This window comes from Protopterus annectens, chromosome 7.part0, assembly GCF_019279795.1.
Source record: "Protopterus annectens isolate FY-2018-M chromosome 7.part0, PAN1.0, whole genome shotgun sequence".
NCBI lineage: Eukaryota > Metazoa > Chordata > Ceratodontiformes > Protopteridae > Protopterus > Protopterus annectens.
The window spans coordinates 914,778,626-914,798,226 of NC_056739.1; the positions used below are offsets into that span (position 1 = coordinate 914,778,626).

The 19,601-nt window shown below is 41.1% G+C and overlaps 1 protein-coding gene across 1 annotated transcript in view; it reads right to left on the reverse strand.

Moving 5' to 3' along the window:
* TRIP4 (thyroid hormone receptor interactor 4) overlaps window positions 1–19,601 on the reverse strand; it is a gene marked incomplete in the record, with an annotated part of 1,109,057 nt that overhangs the window by 775,559 nt on the left and 313,897 nt on the right. The window contains 1 exon segment of the mRNA XM_044077489.1: window positions 19,326–19,455. Coding sequence (XP_043933424.1) covers window positions 19,326–19,455 — 130 coding nt within the window.

A 19,601-nucleotide genomic window follows, 5' to 3' on the forward strand; every position in this document is an offset into this window, starting at 1 on the left:
AGCTCATTGATCTACATCCTCCCACTTAAATAGATTGCTCTCAATTAAATGACATTGGAATAAGATATGCAATAATATAGACATTAGAAACAAACACAATGCTCATGTCCAGGCTGCTGTGTATCTGTAACATGGTCTGGAAAAATGACATGCTCTAGTAATATAGTAATCAGAACTAGGTTTAGCAACAGGGGCAGCATTTGAACAACTTGTATCACAAATTTTGGGATTCATCTCCGGAACATAGTTATTTACCGGAAAGCCATCTGGAACTGGAATGCTGGCCAACTCATTCTGAAACATCTTTCTCGCAGGCTAGGTGCTGTGGTACAGGCTTCCATCAATTGTTTCCGAGTCCACCTGAAAGCTATTCCCTGTGATTCCACAATGTACGATTTTGGCTCTGGACAAATACTCTTCACGACTCCAATCCAATCATAACCTTTGCACATTTGCATTCTCACGGTTTGTCCATCACATAATGGACTGAGCAGTTTGCTGGACTTGTAATAAGATTTCTGGGATAGGCGTTTTTTTTAATCGATGGGCTTTCACTGATCTGTTATTCTTAACACTTGGAACCAATAAACTACTGCTGACTGGTAATATGGTTCTGGTTTGCCTCAGCAGAAGTCTCTGGGCAGGTGAACCAAGATGTTTATCACGAGGAATATTTCTGAGATTCAAGAGATTCAGGAAAACATCACTATTGTCTCTCTTTGACTTCTCTAGTAACTGTTTTGCAAACTGAACTGCACATTCAGCCAAACAATTTGACTGTGGGTACTCAGGACTACTTGTAACATGGATAAAGTCCCACTCTTCAATGAATCTTTTTAATTGCTGGCTAGTAAACTGTGTGCCATTGTCAGAAATAACTTTGTGTGGACTACCACGAACTGCAAAATGAAGCTTCATCTTTGTAATGACAGTACTGGATGCTTGGTTAGGAAGTAGGTCACTCTCCAACTAACTGGAAAAAGAATCTACTAACACCAAGTAATGTTGACCATTGCATTCGAAAACGTCAGTAGCTACTGTGGACCAAGGTAGTTCAGGAATCTGGTTTAGCTGTAGTGATTCCTTCTGTTGATGTGGCTTTGTACTATTAGGCACAGAATACGATGAAAGTAATTTCAATGACTTATGACATGGAAGGCCAAAATACTAGTCTTCTCGCCCTCCTTTTAGTAGAATCAGTTCCTGGGTGGCCACAATGCACGATAGTAATATACTTGTTTTGCAAGGACTTTGGAACAATGACGTTTGGACCTTTCATGATGATACCATTATCAGACAAAATCTCATCTCTCTAAGGAAAACAAGTCTGCATTTCTTGAGGTAAACTAGACTGCTTTGACGGCCATCCTCGATTGATGAAGTGGTTGAGCTTCTATAGAACAGGATCAGAGGCTGTGAGATTTCTAAGCTCATCAAGATGTATCCAAGAAAAATTTCTCACTTCCATTACTTCAAAATCAAGTTTCTCATTCTCATGCAGTTTAGTGGTATTTCTGGGTGATCTGGATAATGTATCAGCAAGATAAAGAACTCTGCCCTTTGTGTAGACAAGACTGAAATTTTATTTCTGCATTCTCATCATCATACGTTGCAATCTGGGCTGGAGCTGTAAGCATAGGCTTTCTCAAAATAGTGACTAGAGGTTGGTGGTCTATTTCTATCTGGATAGGTCTACCATAAATATAATCATGGAACTTCGAATATGCAAACTTTATTTGAGCATAATGCATTTCAATTTGGGTTAGACATCTGGAATCATAGGCAACAGGTGTTGACCCTCTTGAAGAATGACTGCACCAAGACCAAATTTTGAAGCATCACAGGAGAGAGTAACTAGTTTGTGAACATCATAGTATCTGAGAGTTGGTGGACTGGCAATTCTCTGTTTCAAAACATCAAATGCTCTTTGGTATTGTTCCAACCATGACCAGGATACATTTTACGTGTCAGCTCTCTAAGCTGTGCTGCTAGATGGCTTAAATCTGGAATGAACTTGCTAGACAGTTAACCATGCCAACAAAGTGTTGTAGGCCTTGAACACTGTCTGGAGCTGGCATCTCAAGAATAGCTGCTTGCTTGGAAGGGTCTTATTGTAAGCCTGAAGTGGTAAACAAATGACCAACATAGGTGACTTCTCATAACCTGAACTTGCATTTCTGAGAATTCAGGTTCAGATTCACTTGACGTGCTTTATCCAAAACTTTCTTGAGGTTTCTGTCATGCTCAGCTTCACTATTATCTTCTACTAAAATATTTACTATAACAGCACAGGTATAACGAGAAAAAATTTGCTCCACTGCATGTTGAAAGACTTCACTGGCAGACTTTATCCCACATGGCATTCTCAGAAATCTGTACCTGCCAAAAGGAGTATGGAACGTAGTAAGCAACAAGGATTTCTTGTCAAGCAAAATTTGCCAAAATGAACTCTTTACATCTAAGATAGAAAACAACAGTGGCATTTGGCATCAGAGCTGCAACTTCTTCGACTGTATGCATGGATGTGGTGGTCTTCTCAGTGCTTTGTTTACATCTCGTGGATCAATACATATTCTGATATCATCTGAGCTTTTTTTATGAGCTACCACCATGGAGGATACCCATTCAGTTGGTTCACCTGGACAATTTACACCTTGTTGCATCATTTTATCTAGCTCGGTTTTTACACTGTGCTGCATAGCTACTGGAACTGTCTGGGCTGGCCTGACAACTGGGCTGACATCTGGGTCAACTTCATTGAGTACACAACTGGAAGCTTGCCTAGTCGTCTTCGAAAAGATCAGCATAGGTAGAAAAAATATACTGGGTGAAATTATAGTGATCTTTTAAACTAACTTGATGAATTTCCTTGTTAAATGAAACCAGTCCCATTTTCAAATGGTCTCTGAGCCCTAATAATGACTGTATGTCCCTTGTTACAACATAAAATAACAAGTTGTAGCTTCTCCCAGCAGAGTGACATGAAAGTATTTGTGAGCCTTCAGTCTGAATCTCTTCACGACCATAAGCAACAAGTCTCGCACACTTTGCTAAATTAAGCTTCTCACCAATACATACTCTAGCAAATGTTTCTGCAGACATAACATTGCACTTTGAACCTGTGTCAACTTTGAACTCTGAGTTTCCCATTTATCCAAACAGTACAAAATATTTCATTATTTGCCCATAAATCTACAGCACTGACTGTTTCATGAAGCACTGACACACCAACATAAAAGGTAGGGTCACGGCTTTCTAGCTGATCAACTTGTTTCTTGGAAGGTTTCCTTTTTATAAAAGAATGTGTACCTTTTGAATTACAAAACTTTTTGAAATGATTCCACTTACTGCATCTGTGACATTGCTGACCAAAAGCTAAACATTTTTCCCTTTTAGGCTCATGACTTCCACCACATTTACGACAGTTGGCTATAAACTGGGTGGGGCCCCATTCTTTAAGTTTGCTAACTCACTCTTATGCTTCACTTAGACTGTGTGTGCTCTGAAATTTGCTAGAAAGCGACAAAGTTTCCCAGTGACTGTTGCAGAGTTTACAGTTGCTGCCGTGTGCTTGAACCTGTTTCTTTTAACAATGTGCTGCATACTATTAACATAGGCTTTAGAAGTTACTGGAAGCATGCATCACTCATTTACAAGCATATCTGTATGCTTTTCTGTAAGCTCATGTATCTGACAAATTTCAGTGGCCTTATTCAAAGTTAAATCACTGTCACGAAGCTTTCTCACAGCATAATCTTTAATACCACACACATCTGTCTTATCAACTCATCCCTTAATTCACCAAATCTGCACATTTTAGCTTTGTTTCTCAAATCAGTTATATATGCTGCAAAAGTTTCAACAGGATTTTGATCCCTTCTATAAAATAAGTGCCTTTCCACTGTAACATTTGTTTGTGGGTTACACATTTCTCTAAATTTACATTTTAAGCACTTGGAGTCCTCCCTTGAATTAGCTGGTACAACTGTATGACTGTTTTCCCACTCTCCTGCAAAGACAGCAGGTGCATACACAAATGAACGCTCCCTTTCTGTGGCTTCTGAACCAGCTAAATTATGCAGAATAAATGCCTTTGTAAGTAATGTAATGTCTTTCGGATTTTCCCGGTTAGGGGTCGCCACAGCGGAACTCCGGTCCGCTCATGATTGGCAGTGGATTTTTTATAGTGCCGAGTTGCCAGCCCGATGCCCAACCTCCAAAGGCGGCACACCCACTCACGCACGCACCTACCTGCATGTCTTTATACGTCACTCGACCACCGGGAGGACATGCAGAAGGCGCTCCCGCCGAGAAACGAACGGGAAAACCTCTTGGTGTGAGGCGACAATGCTAACCGCTGCACCACTGTAGTGCAAGAATAAATGCCTTTGTATTGTCACCTTTATCAGAAAATGCAGCCTGTGTGAAAATATACTCTTGCTCAAACACTCTCCAGTTCTCTGCAATATTATCAAACACAATTGGAGCTGGTCTATGAAAGCCTTCAGCCATGCCAACAAATTATAGTAAAACACAATGCAATCCTGGCCCACTTGTAATTATATATGAACAAGCTGCTATACGTGCCTGTAATAACATTGAAATGCACAAGAAACTCTTTGAAATGGCTGTATTTTGCAAAATAACTGTACTGTAATACTGTACAAACATGCAAACACACTTCATACACTTCAGACAACTTCAATAGCTTTGATTAATGCAAAAAAGTAGTGCTTAGTGAAAAAATGTGGTCACTCCCTTCATTTTATAAGATTCAGACTATTTCAAACATTTTCTGTAGTTATTTTGAAAATTTCTGTTGCTATATCAAATCATCAAATATTTCTGTTACTTAAAATTTTGTTTGGACCATTCTGAATGCCTTGTTTCATATTTTGCGAATAAGAAATAGTTTGAGCAAGTTTTAATACCTGAAATTAATTTCTGACCTGTTTTATGAGTTATATGTGCAGTAGGGATGATTCACTCCTTTATCCTCCAATCTTAACAGAGTGTCTCTTGGTCTCTAAGCTGAGGAATCTGGATCCCATTCTGGCACCATGTCCTTTTTAGACAACCCACTTCTAACACCATGTCGCTCGACCCTCGGGTATAGATGATGAACAGGCGGGGTAGTTTGTTTATATGCTTTATTACATAGAAACACATCAGGATGGACAGCAGCATTACAAAATATAAACAAACTAACAGACTACACAGATGTACATGTTTACATCTCAACAGGTTACTACAAAAATGGCAGTCAGGCTCGCACATGTTCAGTTATTTATACACTTGTGCAATCCCTTAGAAAGCCTCTTAAAGCTGTACACACATACTGATTTACACACACACACACACACACACACACACACACATATATATATATATATATATATATATATACATACATACACACAAACACCCACATGCATACACACAAAAAATACACACACCCAGATGCATACATATAAGCACACACACATATACACGTGTGCATAGACAGATGTGCACACACACACACGCAAACACGCATACTCACATATACGCACACACACATGCATACACACAGACATAAGCACACACACACAAACACACATACATACACATGTACATACATACTTTCACACTGTGGGTTCTATCTGTGAGCCAGTTTGCAACCCACCTAGTGATATAGGGTTGATGCCTAGCTTAGTGAGTTTTTCTATGATTCCTGAGTGGGGAATGGTATCAAAAGCCTTGGCCAGATCAAGGTAGGCTGTATGAACCACCTTGCCTTCATCCACAGCTCTGGTGACTGACTCAAAATAGTCGACCAAGTTGAGCAGGCGTGATCTGCCCTTCACAAAACCAAACTATGTGGGATCCAGAGTTTGGCTATTCCCTATATCCTTGTTTATTAGGTCCATGATGATGCGTTCCAAAGCTTTGCATATCAGACTTGTCAGGCTAATGGGACGATAGTTCCCAGAGTCTGTAGTCACTCCTCCTTTGTGGAGTCAGATGACTGCAGCAGTGCGCCATTCGGTAGGGACAAAGCCTGAGGTGAGGCTGTGATTGAACAGGGCACGCGGGTGTGGTGCCAGTTCACTCTGTAGTTCATGTAGAATCCAGCCAGGGATATTGCCAGGTCCCATAGAAGCTGTATTATTTGCCTTGGATAGTGCTGTTTTAACCTGTGCAGCAGTAATATTGGGTGCCTGGCAATCTACTGGTATTGTGATTGGTCCTTTGATGGGGGAGAGGGGTAAAGTTGGCACTGAATCTGTCAGCCAGTATATTGGCAACATCTGTTGGCTCATTATAGGAAGTACCATTGTGCAGTAGCTCAGAGCATATCTGGGTATTGCTGTGGAGGTTCTTTACATAATTGTAGAAGGCCTTGTGGTTGTCTTTACTATCTGCTGCAATTCTGTTTTCATAGCTAGCTTTAGAGGTTTTGATGAGGGATCTCAACTTTTTGTTGAGGCTGATAGGGGAGTTTTTCCATTCTTGGGACTTCACCTTATTCCGCATCAGTTCTTCTGTTGTTGAGTTTACTTATGGCAGGGGACCACCAGATTGGCTTCCTTTTTTTGGAGGACAGCATCTTGGTTCTATTGGGAATGGTCAGATCCATGCATTTGTGTATGTGTTCTTACAGTGCATTGGTGTATGAACCGGCAGTCATGCAACCGTTCTTCATTTGCATGGGTGCCATGAAGTTAGCCACCTCTGTTCTTAGGAGCCCAAAGTTAATTTTGGAGAAGTTTTTCATGGTGGTTACCTTTGCGGAGGGGGTGGGGGGGAGATTTGGATTTCCAAGGTGATTAATTTGTGGTCATATCTAACCAGGGAGGAGTTGACTATTGATGTAGGACAACTGTCACCCATGTTAGTAATGACTAGGTCAAGGATGTTCCTACCTCTAGTGGGGGTAAGAACGAGCTGGTCCAGGGCATTGGAATTAATGAATTCCAGGAAACGTTGGGCAAGTGTATTGGCACGAGTAGTTTTCCCACTTATTGGAGGGGTAGTTGAAGTCGCCCAGTATGAGAGTGTTAGGTTGGACCCTAATATTTTCCAGGGTGCTTAGGAACATGGAGTGAGTGTCTTGGGATATAGTTGGGGACCTACAACAGACTACGACCTGAATCGCTGCCTTACCCAATGTTAGCTGCACCTGAAGCATCTCTGATGCGTTATGTTGGGTTACCAGTCTGGAGGTGTGAGCATCCTTTATGAATATGGAAACACCACCACTTTTGGAGCTTTGGTCCCAGTTCTGGGGCCGAAAGTTGTGGCATGAGTTATAGCCTGGTAGTGGAGGGATGCTTTCTGCTGCCTTGTACCAGGTCTCTGTTACAGCACAAATGTCGATGTTCTCCATTTTAAGGAGTGCTTTGAGCGAGTGCATTTTGAGGTTTAGACTTCTAGTGTTGAGCAGTGTGACCCTCAGATTGCATTTGTTTGTAGCTGTTACGGTGGTAATTTGGTCTTTGGAACACCACCTAAAAAGGCACTATGGGGTGGCAGGAGCCTTGGCCAGTATCCGGAAGCCCAAGGGTGATAGATGCAGGCCATCTCTGGCAAACCATCGAGGTCTGTCAATCATGTCATCCCAGGCAGACAGGTACTGGATTCCCCTTAGAATGACACCAGAAACATAAGCAATTATTGAAATCAGTAATTTTCTGCTTGGACTGTGGTATCATTCTAGGTGATGGTAGGATCCTGCTCATGGCTAGGGTTGTACCCTCCTGGGCTACATAATCTGAACGCTCCTCCATATCTCTATTCATGTAGTCCAGGGAGGTACGTCTCTGGTCATTCACACCCACATATACAATGACAGAGTCATATTTGTACCTGTTGTTGAGGGAACTGAGTGCGTGCGTTGTATGGCAGATTCAGGCAGCTGACTGTTACTTTCTCCTTTTTCAACCTAATGAGTGGGACATCAGTGTGCCTCACTATCGAGTCACATATGACTAGTGTGCTGGGAATGCTGTTTTGCCTTAGGGGCTTTGATTGAGTGGCACACTGTTTAGGAGAGCTATGTGTCTCGTGATTAGTATTGTGTTGTGGTGGTCGAGTGCGTTTCTGCCTTGGAGGACTCTGCTGTTTGGGTAGATTTTTATTGAGAGCTTCCGCGAAGGTGGGTGTGTGGTTTGTGTTTTTATGAGAAGGCAGTGCTGATGTGCATTATGGAAGGCTGTCTGTTCCATGTGGTGTTGTGCAAGTGTTGACCTTCTTCTTTTGACCAGCTATTCTGGTTTTGGCTGGAGAGTGCGTGGCTTCCAGTTTGGATATACAAGTGTATCTCTCACAAGTCTGTGTGTTGGGAGGCAAGAGGAGAGGGTTGTTGGTGTACATGAGGCAGTTGCTACATTGCCTCAGGATGCCCAAGTTCACCAGGTAAATAGGAGAAAGCACAGGGAACTGACCTTTAGACATGCCTGGAGGGGTGGGCATTAATAATTCATACTGGAGCTGCTTCCTTGTATAACGTTTAATGCTGGTAGCACTTTTGTGTGCTACAATAATTGCTAGAAGTAGTCTGGTAAGGTAAAGTGCTAGACTAATAAGCTCGTAAAGGTGCAGGAGAGGAGAGAACCAGCAGATCCAAGAGAAAAATTGAAGAGCAGACTTTTTCACCTCTCAGAAGCTTGCAAACAGTCCTGGATACAGGAAATCTTTATCTGGACTAGACTAGTTACAGGAAAGGCAGGAAACAAGTGCAATGCGGGCTTTAAAATCAGAAAGTTGAAAGAGATGGAAAAACTGCTCAAACGGCCAGTAAACTACAAATTCTGGGCCAGAAGCCACTCCTCTTGTGGTAGATAGGCTACCTAATGCTTACCACGCCTACTGATAAGCTAGAAGGCTTTCTTCCAGCACAGAAAGGCTTGGGGGGCTCAGAAGCTTACATACAGCAAGTCTGTATCTGGACTAGACTAGTTACAGGAAAGGCGGGAAAAGTGCAAACTCTGGCTTTTAGACCATAAAGTTGAAGGAGATGGAATATATATTTTTATACACACACACACATATATATATATATATATGTTTTTATGAGAAGGCATGAGTAAGAGTCCCACAGGGATCGGTCCTGGGTACTCTCCTGTTTGGTATCTACTTCGCAGAAGTCCAGGCCAACACAAAGGGACTCTGGCTGACAAAGTTCACAGACGATTGCAAGTTGGAGACCATTATTAACTCCCAATGATGAGTGGATGGAAAATAGAAAATTCACCCCCAGGGATTACTCCAGTGGCTCTATTTGACAGAGGCACTGGAAACTAAGGTTGGGTGGCACGATGCCAGGGCAATCCTATCTAGGCTTGTAAAGGCTCCAGGTCCATTAGCCTAGTACACACCTATGAACCTATATTTATATTACACACACACACACACACATATATATATATATATATATATATATATATATAATGTGTGTGTTTGTGTGTGTGTGTGTGTGTGTATATATATATATATATATATATATATACAGACACATATATACATACATACACATATATATATATATATATATATATATATATATATATATATATATAAAGTGTGTGTTTGTGTGTATATATATATATATATATATATATATATATATATATATATATATATATATATAAAAATAAAAAAATCATACACGTATATATAAATATACACACACATACATATAAAAAAACCTAAATAAATCAAAAGTATATACTGATAAGGAGGGGAAGTTCCTACAGGGATCTTCTTAGAATCTGAAAGCTGTAATCCACCAATGCAGGCTGCTCAGGCAGCAGTAAGACTGATTGACTTTCTGTGACAGAGGTTAGGTTTCCCCTGATGGGAGGTGCTTAGCCAATCCCCTATTACAGGGATCATGGAAAGGGATTCTAAGCTATCTTTTAAGACATGAATCACTCCCAAAATCTCTTTTACATATATGAGTTTTGCCGTGTCCTGAGGATCCCACAAGCCTTGCACATAAACTCCCATGGACACTGCTGTCCACACAAACTTTATACAGCTTATCTGGATAGACTGGACTGATATCTGAAGAGAGAAAGGGAGTCCTGGATTCAGAGAGTTGATCCCCCTACTACAGTTTCTGTTTCACAAATCCCAGTATGGGTAACTGAAATCCAAGGGATGAAGGTGCTGGGTCCAACAATTCTTCAAGTATCATTGAATTTTTCTCATGTGCAGTTTGGCTAGTGGTTTCATGAGCTCACGATCTAGAATTTTGAGGAATTCTCTTACCAAGGCCATGTCTAGACGAGAGAAATACAAGAAAATGCTTGAAAAGTCACACATTTTTTTTCTGGCAGAAAGGCCATATTTTTTACTACGTCTATCCAGCAACTCAGAAAAATAATTCATTGCGTGTGTGTCAGGAAGGACTTTTTTTCAATTTGAAGCTCAAGCCAGAAAGGAGTGATGCAACCTTATCCAAGGACTCTAACCATCTGGATGCAGAATCTGCACAAAACAGCAAGTTGCCTAAATAAGGAAAAATGTATATACCTAGGGTTTTGCAATATGCAACCACTGAGGCACTCAACGTACTGTAGATAAGTCCAAAGGGTAATGCAAGAAACAGGTCATGTAAAAGCCAGACACAGCAAATCTCAAAAAAATCTTGAAACTGGAACAATATGAATAAGATGAGCATCCTTAAGATCTAGAGTTACCATGAAACACTGGTCTGGAAGTAAAATTAGGACTGACTAAGGTAACCATTTTGAATTTTGGTACTTTTACAAAGGTATTTAGAATGGGCAATCTAGGACAGGTCGCCAGGAGCGCTCCTTTTTGGTACCAAAAAGGATTCTGGAATAGAATCCTTTGCCCTTTTGTTATCACAAGCACTTGATCTATGCTCCTGCTTCCACCATATGAGGGAGCACTAGAGGAAACAGTTCTGTCTGGTCTGGTAGGTGTGGGGGAGTTTCCCTGAAAGGGGGAGAATTTTCTATCCATTACCAAGTGCAACCTCTCTTAATTATTCTCAGAATCCATTTGTCCGAGACTATTTGCGGCCAAGTTGTAGTACTGAGACAGAGTTTTGGGGGAAGGAGGAAGAGAAGGCATGGCAGGAAGTAGATAGGGAGTGCACTGCGGACTTGGCACAGTCATTCCTTAGCAGAGGGTTGATCCTTTTCAGAAAGGAACCCCTCATTTGGTTTTGAAGAACTATCCTCCTGTCATTTCCTTTTGGATCTCTGACTTTTGTTTGGTTGGAATTTTTTTGTTATGCCCTTTGAAAGAAGGAGCCTTGTTGGGGAGAACTTGGGTACACAAAACATTCTATATACCCCATGCATAAATTTGCCTCTGTCATCCCATTCTGAGAATTTGTGTAACAAAGGGCCCAAACACCAATTCAGAACTTAAAGTGAATTTAAAAATTCAACTTAAATCATCAGAGAAGTTCTGATTACATAATGAAGCATATGATCTTAATGCGACAGAAGCAGCAGCATTTCTTGAGACTGCATCTGCACATTCAAGTACACCCCTCTCAAGGCATGTTTTGAAACTAGAGTCAAATTAGAAATGATTTCATTCATACAAGACTTTTGCTCTGCAGGTAAGGATGCAGCAAAATCATCCAAACTGTATGCACACTGTAAAATAAATTTCCATAAACAGCCTTGATAATTTAACATTCTAAAAACTAGACTACTAGAAGAAAGAGAGCCTTTTGCCCTGAAGATTTTACCATTTTACCTCTTTATTAAGGGGCACTGGACTAGAAGAAGCTGAGAGCTTTTAATTTGAGCAGGCAGCTGGGGAGACAATAGTTGGGTCATCAAACAAATGTGAAAAGTAACCAGTCATATCCAAGGAAACTCTATATTTTCTCTTAGCCTTTTAGAGACTGCTTCAATAGATACTGTTGTCCTGCAAGCAGGTTTATAAACATCTTCCAAGGCCAGTAAGAGAGTGGGATAGCCAGAGAATTATGCATCTTGTCACCTATGGTCATATAACCTGCCTAGCTCTGGGGTAGTTCTAGACTGCTCCCAAGCAAAAGCATCATTAAATTTAGCAATCATCTTAGGAAAAGCAAGCACTTGTTTGGAGTTAAGCTCAGGTTCACTTTCTGAAGAATTAAAATGACTGGACTCCATGTTAACCAGGAAATTACTACTGCCCTCATCAGATTCCTCATTATTTTGTGGTTAAACACCTTTCTGTTTCAAACTAGCACTAGTGTCATGTATGGGACAAAACCACCAGAATTAGCTGTCTGCAGAACACTTTTAGCCAAGGAAACCACATCAGCCTTAAAAACAGCTATAATCTGATTATTAGCTGCATGACACTTCTATTTTTTCTTGTGACCTTCAGTACTAGACAAATTATCAGGGGACAGAGTATTATGCCTCTCAAGTGTCTCTTACTCCGGACTATAAAGGGCTCGGTCTTCTCATACCCATGCCAGGCACTGGAACAGCCCCAGAGGATGTGTCTAAACCCTGTTCCATAGGACAGGGGAAGGAGCTGGACTACCCACCTCTAAAAGACTGTAGTATCTCTTTCAGACATCAACAATTTGCTTAGACTTCCACTCAAAATGTTTCATACTTATGATGGTCTCTCCAAAGGCTGCCTCATCCACAGGGGGAAACAGGAGAGAGAGGGAATGCCCATCATCACAAGGCACCTGGCCAGAAGGGCAAATTTGAAATGAGTAAGCTAAGGAATGACCATGGGAATCTGAGGCCTCCTCCTTTTCAGAAGATTCCACAGTAATCTTCTGTAGAGTGGTTGGAGGAGCTTAAAAGGAAGGAGGTTTAAGAGCAATAATGGCTTTTAACAGGCCCTGATAAAAGTCCATCCAACTCCTTGTCCCTAGAAAGTGGAGGACAGGAAACATGCTTAAGTCTTTTATTGCCTTTTCTTTGGGGTGATGTCCACCTGAATCAAGCATGTAGGGTTCAACATCTAATGTGCTTCAATCAGCTTTCCAGGAATCTATTCCCACACTAAAATTTGCGGGTTGAATTCTGGTCCATCTGAGATAATGATCGGTGGTTATTCCTTCTCATTTGTAGTAGCACTCTCTCTGGATGTGCAATCCTCTGATGCCATACTATCCACCACTGGGGGGGGTCATGATAGAGGGCATCTGAGGCAGAATCGGATGTACAATGTGTTCTACAACCTCTGCGGGTATGTTGAAATCAAACTGGTCAGAATGAGTATGAGCTTAGGTCAGAGTTTTTACTTAAGAGTAGAAGGTACATCAGGTATGGAGGGGTCTGCCATCTTAGACTGAGCCAAACATTTCAGTCACTGGATCTCTAAGAACATATTCGAAGACAAACAGGAACGCAATGTCTTGGTTACAAAGGACTGGCAAACAGAACAAGATTTGTAGCAGTGTTTTGCACCTACACAGAAATTACACTGGATATATGGAGGCTTCTGTAGGGTGTCTGCCTAATGCACTCAGTTTTACTCCCTCCTAGATGACATCTAAAAATCACACCAAAACAGTTTTAACAAGAAGGAAGGTTTTGCAGCAGGGCAATTATCTGAATCTGGGAAGACTTACAGTGCAAACAACCACCCAAAGATCAACCCAAAACGTACAAGACCTGCATTTGGTCTGGCAGCTAAATAGTCTGAGGATTTACACTCGTAAGTCTGCTTGTATTCCCCTATGCTTACAAGGGAGGTCTTAAGTCAGACATATCCTTCTGGGAAGGTTTAGGCTTTGCTACCCCAGCCAGATCCCAGCTGTGAAATCATATCCATCTGGAATACTGCAACAGTGACTTCAGTCAGGACAGCTACAAGAAGCAGCTCTTGAGTAAGTGTGACCAAGTGTTCAAATTAGCCAGGTGGTGGAAACATATGAGCGAGTACAAATGGGACCTCCTACAGCAGCAGCATTTACAGACGTCACTGGGCACAGAGGTGGCTTGCTCTGTAACACCTGACTCTTGCCTCTTGGTGAGGGTAACAAATGGGCATATGAAACTTTTACCCTGAGCAGGAAACGAATGCTCCACAGGACTCTTGGCCTGGGAATTTTACAAATGGGCCTGGTTCCTGCCTCTCCAGAAAAAGCAAATGGAGTCAGGAAAGAGCTGCATGACGATGGTCATGTGGGTGAGATAAAAAAATTACTGTTCAGGATACTTTTGTACAGCATCTGAATATAGCATTAACATTCTGGAGGGGCATCCTAATTATAAATCTGTTTTTCTTTTTCTGACACTGACTTTACCACAAATAATCCACACAGTAAAGGCAAGCAAAGTGAAATAAAGACAACAAAAAAAAAATGATGTTTAATTCGCAAAGAAAATATAACTGCAATCTGTCTTTATATGCTGTACTATTTGTATGCTCTGCTGTTTTTCTACTTCTACTAAACCTTTTCTCTTATAAATTCTTGTCTTCCTAATTTCCACATAACTCCTTGGTAAAACTGGCTTATTTTATTTCAATAAAAAAGGTATGTAAAACAAGCAAGTCAGAGTACCTACTGCCTTTTCTTATTGTTTCTGTAGACTTGCACATCTGTGAAATCAGGGCCAGCCCTTTTCATCATACTATTGGCTATCCACCACTTTTCTGGTCTAGTCTAATCCTCCTCCTCCCCCTCCCCACAAGAACAACTGCAGTCTAATCAGGGTCAGCCCTTTTCATCATGCTACTGGCTATCCACCACTTCTTCTGGTATATTCTGTATTCCCCCTCCCCCACAAGACCTATTACAGCCTAACCTAGCTTTCTTAAGCTACAGGAGCCAGTGTCCTAGTACTGCTTTTACATTAAGTTTAGTACCCAACAGTGTCTTAGTCCCTCCCTTATTTGAAATCTTACCTCTGTTCCTTGCTGGGCTCCACATTTAACTAACTTTACATCTTACAATTACTGTAGTGTCTATGCTTTTCTCCATGCTTGCTAAGTAGCCTACAGCATTTTTTTGTCCCTTAATTCCCTTACCCACCAAGTTATAGTTTACATATTTTGCCACTAAGTGGCAATACTAAACCATTTATAGTGTAAAGATCACTTGTATCATTTTTCTGTTCTCTCCCAAGCAATCCCCCACTCTCATAGCATATTTACCCCACTGGCCTGCTTTGACTTGTGCATTGTTTTATTACCTTTCTCTCCCCACTCCCCAGCCTAGACTCATCTCTGTTGCACTTCCCCTAAGCTTCCACGTTTCAGCTACAGCTGGCTGATTGGTTTCTGCCAGCCACCTTCTTTCCAGCTCTTCCCGCTCCGTTCGCCCTATGGGCACACTCCGCTCCCCTACCCTGCCCCCAATTCCCACCCACCCCACTACTCCTACATTTATGTCAACTCCAAACCCCTCCCTCTCTCAAACAACCAATCATCTCCACTCTGTAACCCCTCCCCTCTCTACCTCCACCTGCCAATCACAACCACTTCAATCCCGCCGATCAAAGTCCCTATAAACATCTATTTCTACTCCATCTATAAACATATACAATCTGTCCTACTCATTTTATACTGCTAATATACACATACTCCTCTACCATGCCTTGTTTTCTACCTCAAACCATTCTCACCCATCTATCTGCATTCTATTTTTACTCCCTTTACACCACGCTACCGCCTACTCCTATAACCAACTCCAACCCTCCTTCCTGTCCTGCCCCCCCCAACTCCCAATCTCCTTCCTCATCCCACTAAAACACACTTCCACAACATATCCGCCTCTCTAGTTCAACCCAACCTGCTCCACTACTTCAGGATAAACTCCCCACCCCTCAATTAAATACTACAAACCTAAACTAATAACTTACTGTCCACAACTATTAAAGACCAAATTAAAAATACTACTACTCTTCCTCAACTACCTCTGCTTAGCAGGGGACATACACCCAAATCCTGGACCAAATACTTCCTCTAGTCCCAATCTCCCTCTCACAAGCAATAAACTTAACCATAAATAACTCAAATTCTTCACCATCAATGCCCAAAGTCTAAGAAATAAAGTAGCCCACTTTCATGCTTGGCTAAACTACAACCTACCCAACATTGTAGCCATCTCAGAAACCTGGCTAAAACCTCATATTTGTGACTCTGAAATCCTCCCTCCTGGATTCCAATCCCTCAGACACGATCACTTAAATAGAAAAGGGGGTGGGGGTAGCCTTAATCTACTCTAACCTGCTATCCATCACTCCCTACCCCAATCCTATCCCTCCATTCAACAATGCAGAACTAGTAATAGGCCTACTAAAAATAAATAACCACAAAAGCATTTGTATCATTGCCCTCTACATCCCCCCTGGTAATAACACCACTACTACTGAAGAAATTATCTTCTGAACCTCTACCAATATTAAGCTAGAGACCTTCATACTTGAGATGTCAATATCGATTGGAATAAAATCAACAACCCTAATCCCACCATATCCATCAATCTATTTAACTATACCCAACTAACAAAACAACCCCCCCCCCAGGTTCCACACTAGACTGGATCCTAGTATCCCATCCTAATAAAGTCTTAAACTCTGGCACTATACTTGACCCTATAGGAGACCACTTGCCAGCTTTCATACACTGAGTTACCCACTCCCCTCCTTACCTACACCAATATAGTCACACACGTAACCTCACAAACATTAACACACTATTTTCTCTGACTCCCTAAAACAAATAAACTAGAACCCCCTAAAAACTCTTCCACTAGACAATGCCGTAGAATTTTTCAACTCAACCTTTTTAAACGTCCTCAACTCACTAGCTCCACCAAGAATAAAAAGAATAAAAATCAAGACCGCTACATGGCTAACCAAAGATACAAAAAAACTTATGCTACAAAGAGATAAATCCTGGAAAACATACCATCAAAGCAAGCAGCCAGAAGCTTTTCTTAAATATAAACAACTCAGCAACCTCACTAAAAAACAAATCATCAGAGATAAAAAGTCCTACTATATCAAACTCCAGTCTAACGAATCAAAACACCCCAAACATTTCTGGAATTCCATCAATTCTCTTCTCAACCCAGATACCAAAAACAACCCCTGCCCTGACACTAGCAAATCTGATCCTGAAATTGCCTCTCTATTCAACTCCTTCACCAACTCCACAGCAGAACTGACCAAGACCTTCCCTAACAATAACCCTTCCCCTCAACCTATCCAATCTTCCTCATCGCCTACACCACCCTCTGTCCCCAATCCTCCTCCAATATTTGAACTTAAACCCATCTCAACCTCCGAAATAAAAAATTACTCTCTAAATTAAAACCATGCTCCAATGCCCCTGACAATATCCCATCTTCCTTCCTAAAAATAGCCACAGATGGTATCGCTCTCCCCATTAGCAGATTCACGCAGGAATCTTATGTGCCCAAATTATAGCTGCTGCCTTTTTTCTACCTCTCCATAAAGGAGGCAAAAACAATAGCATCTCTAACTACTGCCCCATAGCTATCCTCTCCCCAATCTCAAAACTTCTGGAAAAAATGCATCCACCTTCAGCTTATGCCATTCCTAGCCAATCACTAACTAATCACTCCAACCAAACATGGCTTCTGAACTGGCCATAGTACTATCACTGCCCTTCTCTCCTTCTTATACACAACAAATCTTGCCCGTGACTCTGGAAAAACAGTATCAACAGTTCTGTCCAAGGCATTCGATACCATCTCCCACACCCATCTCTTGTACCATCTTTCTAACCTTAATCTCTCCCAGAATACCTTATCCTGGTTCTCAAGCTACCTCTCTGACAGGTCTCAAGCTGTGAAATGGGGGAAGGCACCTCAACCTTCCTTCCTACCCCCACTGGGGTACCCCAGGGATCCATACTCAGTCCAATGCTATTCAACATCTTTATTAATGATTTCCACAAAGCCATACCCAACACCAAAATTGTACAATATGCAGACGATTCAACTTTAGTCTGCTGTGCCTCTAACCTCTCAGAGCTTCAAACAGTGACCCAAACTGCTTTCTCTACCACTGAAAACTGGATGCTCCAAAACCACCTATCGCTAAAGGCTAACAAATCCAAATTACTATTATTCTCTCCCTCAAAAGCTTCCCATCTTGATAAAAATGCGTTCCAAATTATTAGCCAAAACAACTCTACTACAGAGGTTGTTCCCTTCGCTAAACTACTTGGGGTTACTATATTGATGAATACCTAAAATTCGACACTCACATCTAGCAAAACATTAAGAAAACCCATATATAACATGGTATGCTATACAGAAACATCCACTTTCTCTTTCCTTCCACCAAACCCTCGCCACTACCTATCTACTCCCCTCACTAATGTATGGCGCTCCTCTACTAACAAACTTATCTGCCTCTCTCTCCTCCAAATTGGAAGTCTGTTATAATAAGATTTCCAAATGTGCAACAAAAGCCAAATTCTCCTCCCATCATTGTACTGACCTTCAACTGTTAAATTGGCTTGAACTCTCTAACCATCTAGACCATCTCCAAATAACTACAGCCCACAGACTAATTTTTCAGCCTACTAACTGCCCAGCACTAACCAACATCCTTCAACCTTACACCCCTCAGAGAACTCTAAGATCTACTCACCAAAACCTAAACAATGTCCACAAACCCAATCATCCTGTTGGCCAGCTTCTTCTCTCTAAGGACTTGTAAAAACTTTGAAAACTTTAAAACTCAGCTACATTCCTACCTTTCCTCTAACAGGAAATGTAACTGCACTCTCCCCACCTAGCTTAATAATCAATCCGCCCCTTAAACTCCTAACTGAGTACAAGCTATTCTAACATAAATGTACATATTGTAAATAATATAATTGTACGTATTATAAATAACCCATCCCACCTTTTTTCTCTCTTTTCCTTCTAAGTCTTTATTCTCCCTCACAATTAAGTTACCACTGCCATCCTAAATATTTAGATACTATGTAACCAAAGAATTTATTCCTGTTCTCTAGCATGAAATGAAATTGTAATTGTGTCTTCTTTACTATGATTGTATATGTAACTAAACTATGTAATGCGGAGCTTTTCTCCCCGGGCTTCGACTGAAAACGGGCTCCCTGAGCCCAGTGAACCTCCTCGGTCATCAAACTGGAAATAAATGAATAATAAATAAATAAATGTGCCTTAAACAACATGGCTATTTATAGCATAAGCAACTGCAAATATAATTAATACTGTATAGTACAGTAGGGTTTCCTTCTTAAAATGACAAATGTGCATTTTCTGTATTACAGCTTTCTTGGTCAAATATAAACTACATTATTTTTTTCCAAAATATTCTACTCGGTGATACCTCACACATTTCATTCAATGTACTCACAAGTGACAAACAAAGCAGCTTTGTTACCTTGTTCTGTCAAATTCCAATAGCTTGTCTTTATGTTTTATTGCCTTTTCTAAACCCCCCTTCAGCCGGGCTTCTTGGTGAGGAAGAAGTTCTGATCCCAAGTCTTTCTGAATCCCAGATGCTGCAGTATCTGGAACAACATAAGAATAAAGATGTCAGCACTTTTATAATTAACAGCCATAAAAGACCAAACAAAGTTCCATCCTAAAGGAACCAGTGAAATCAGCATCGTTTGAGTAGGATTTCCAAGAGAACATTCACACAGATTAAACTCGC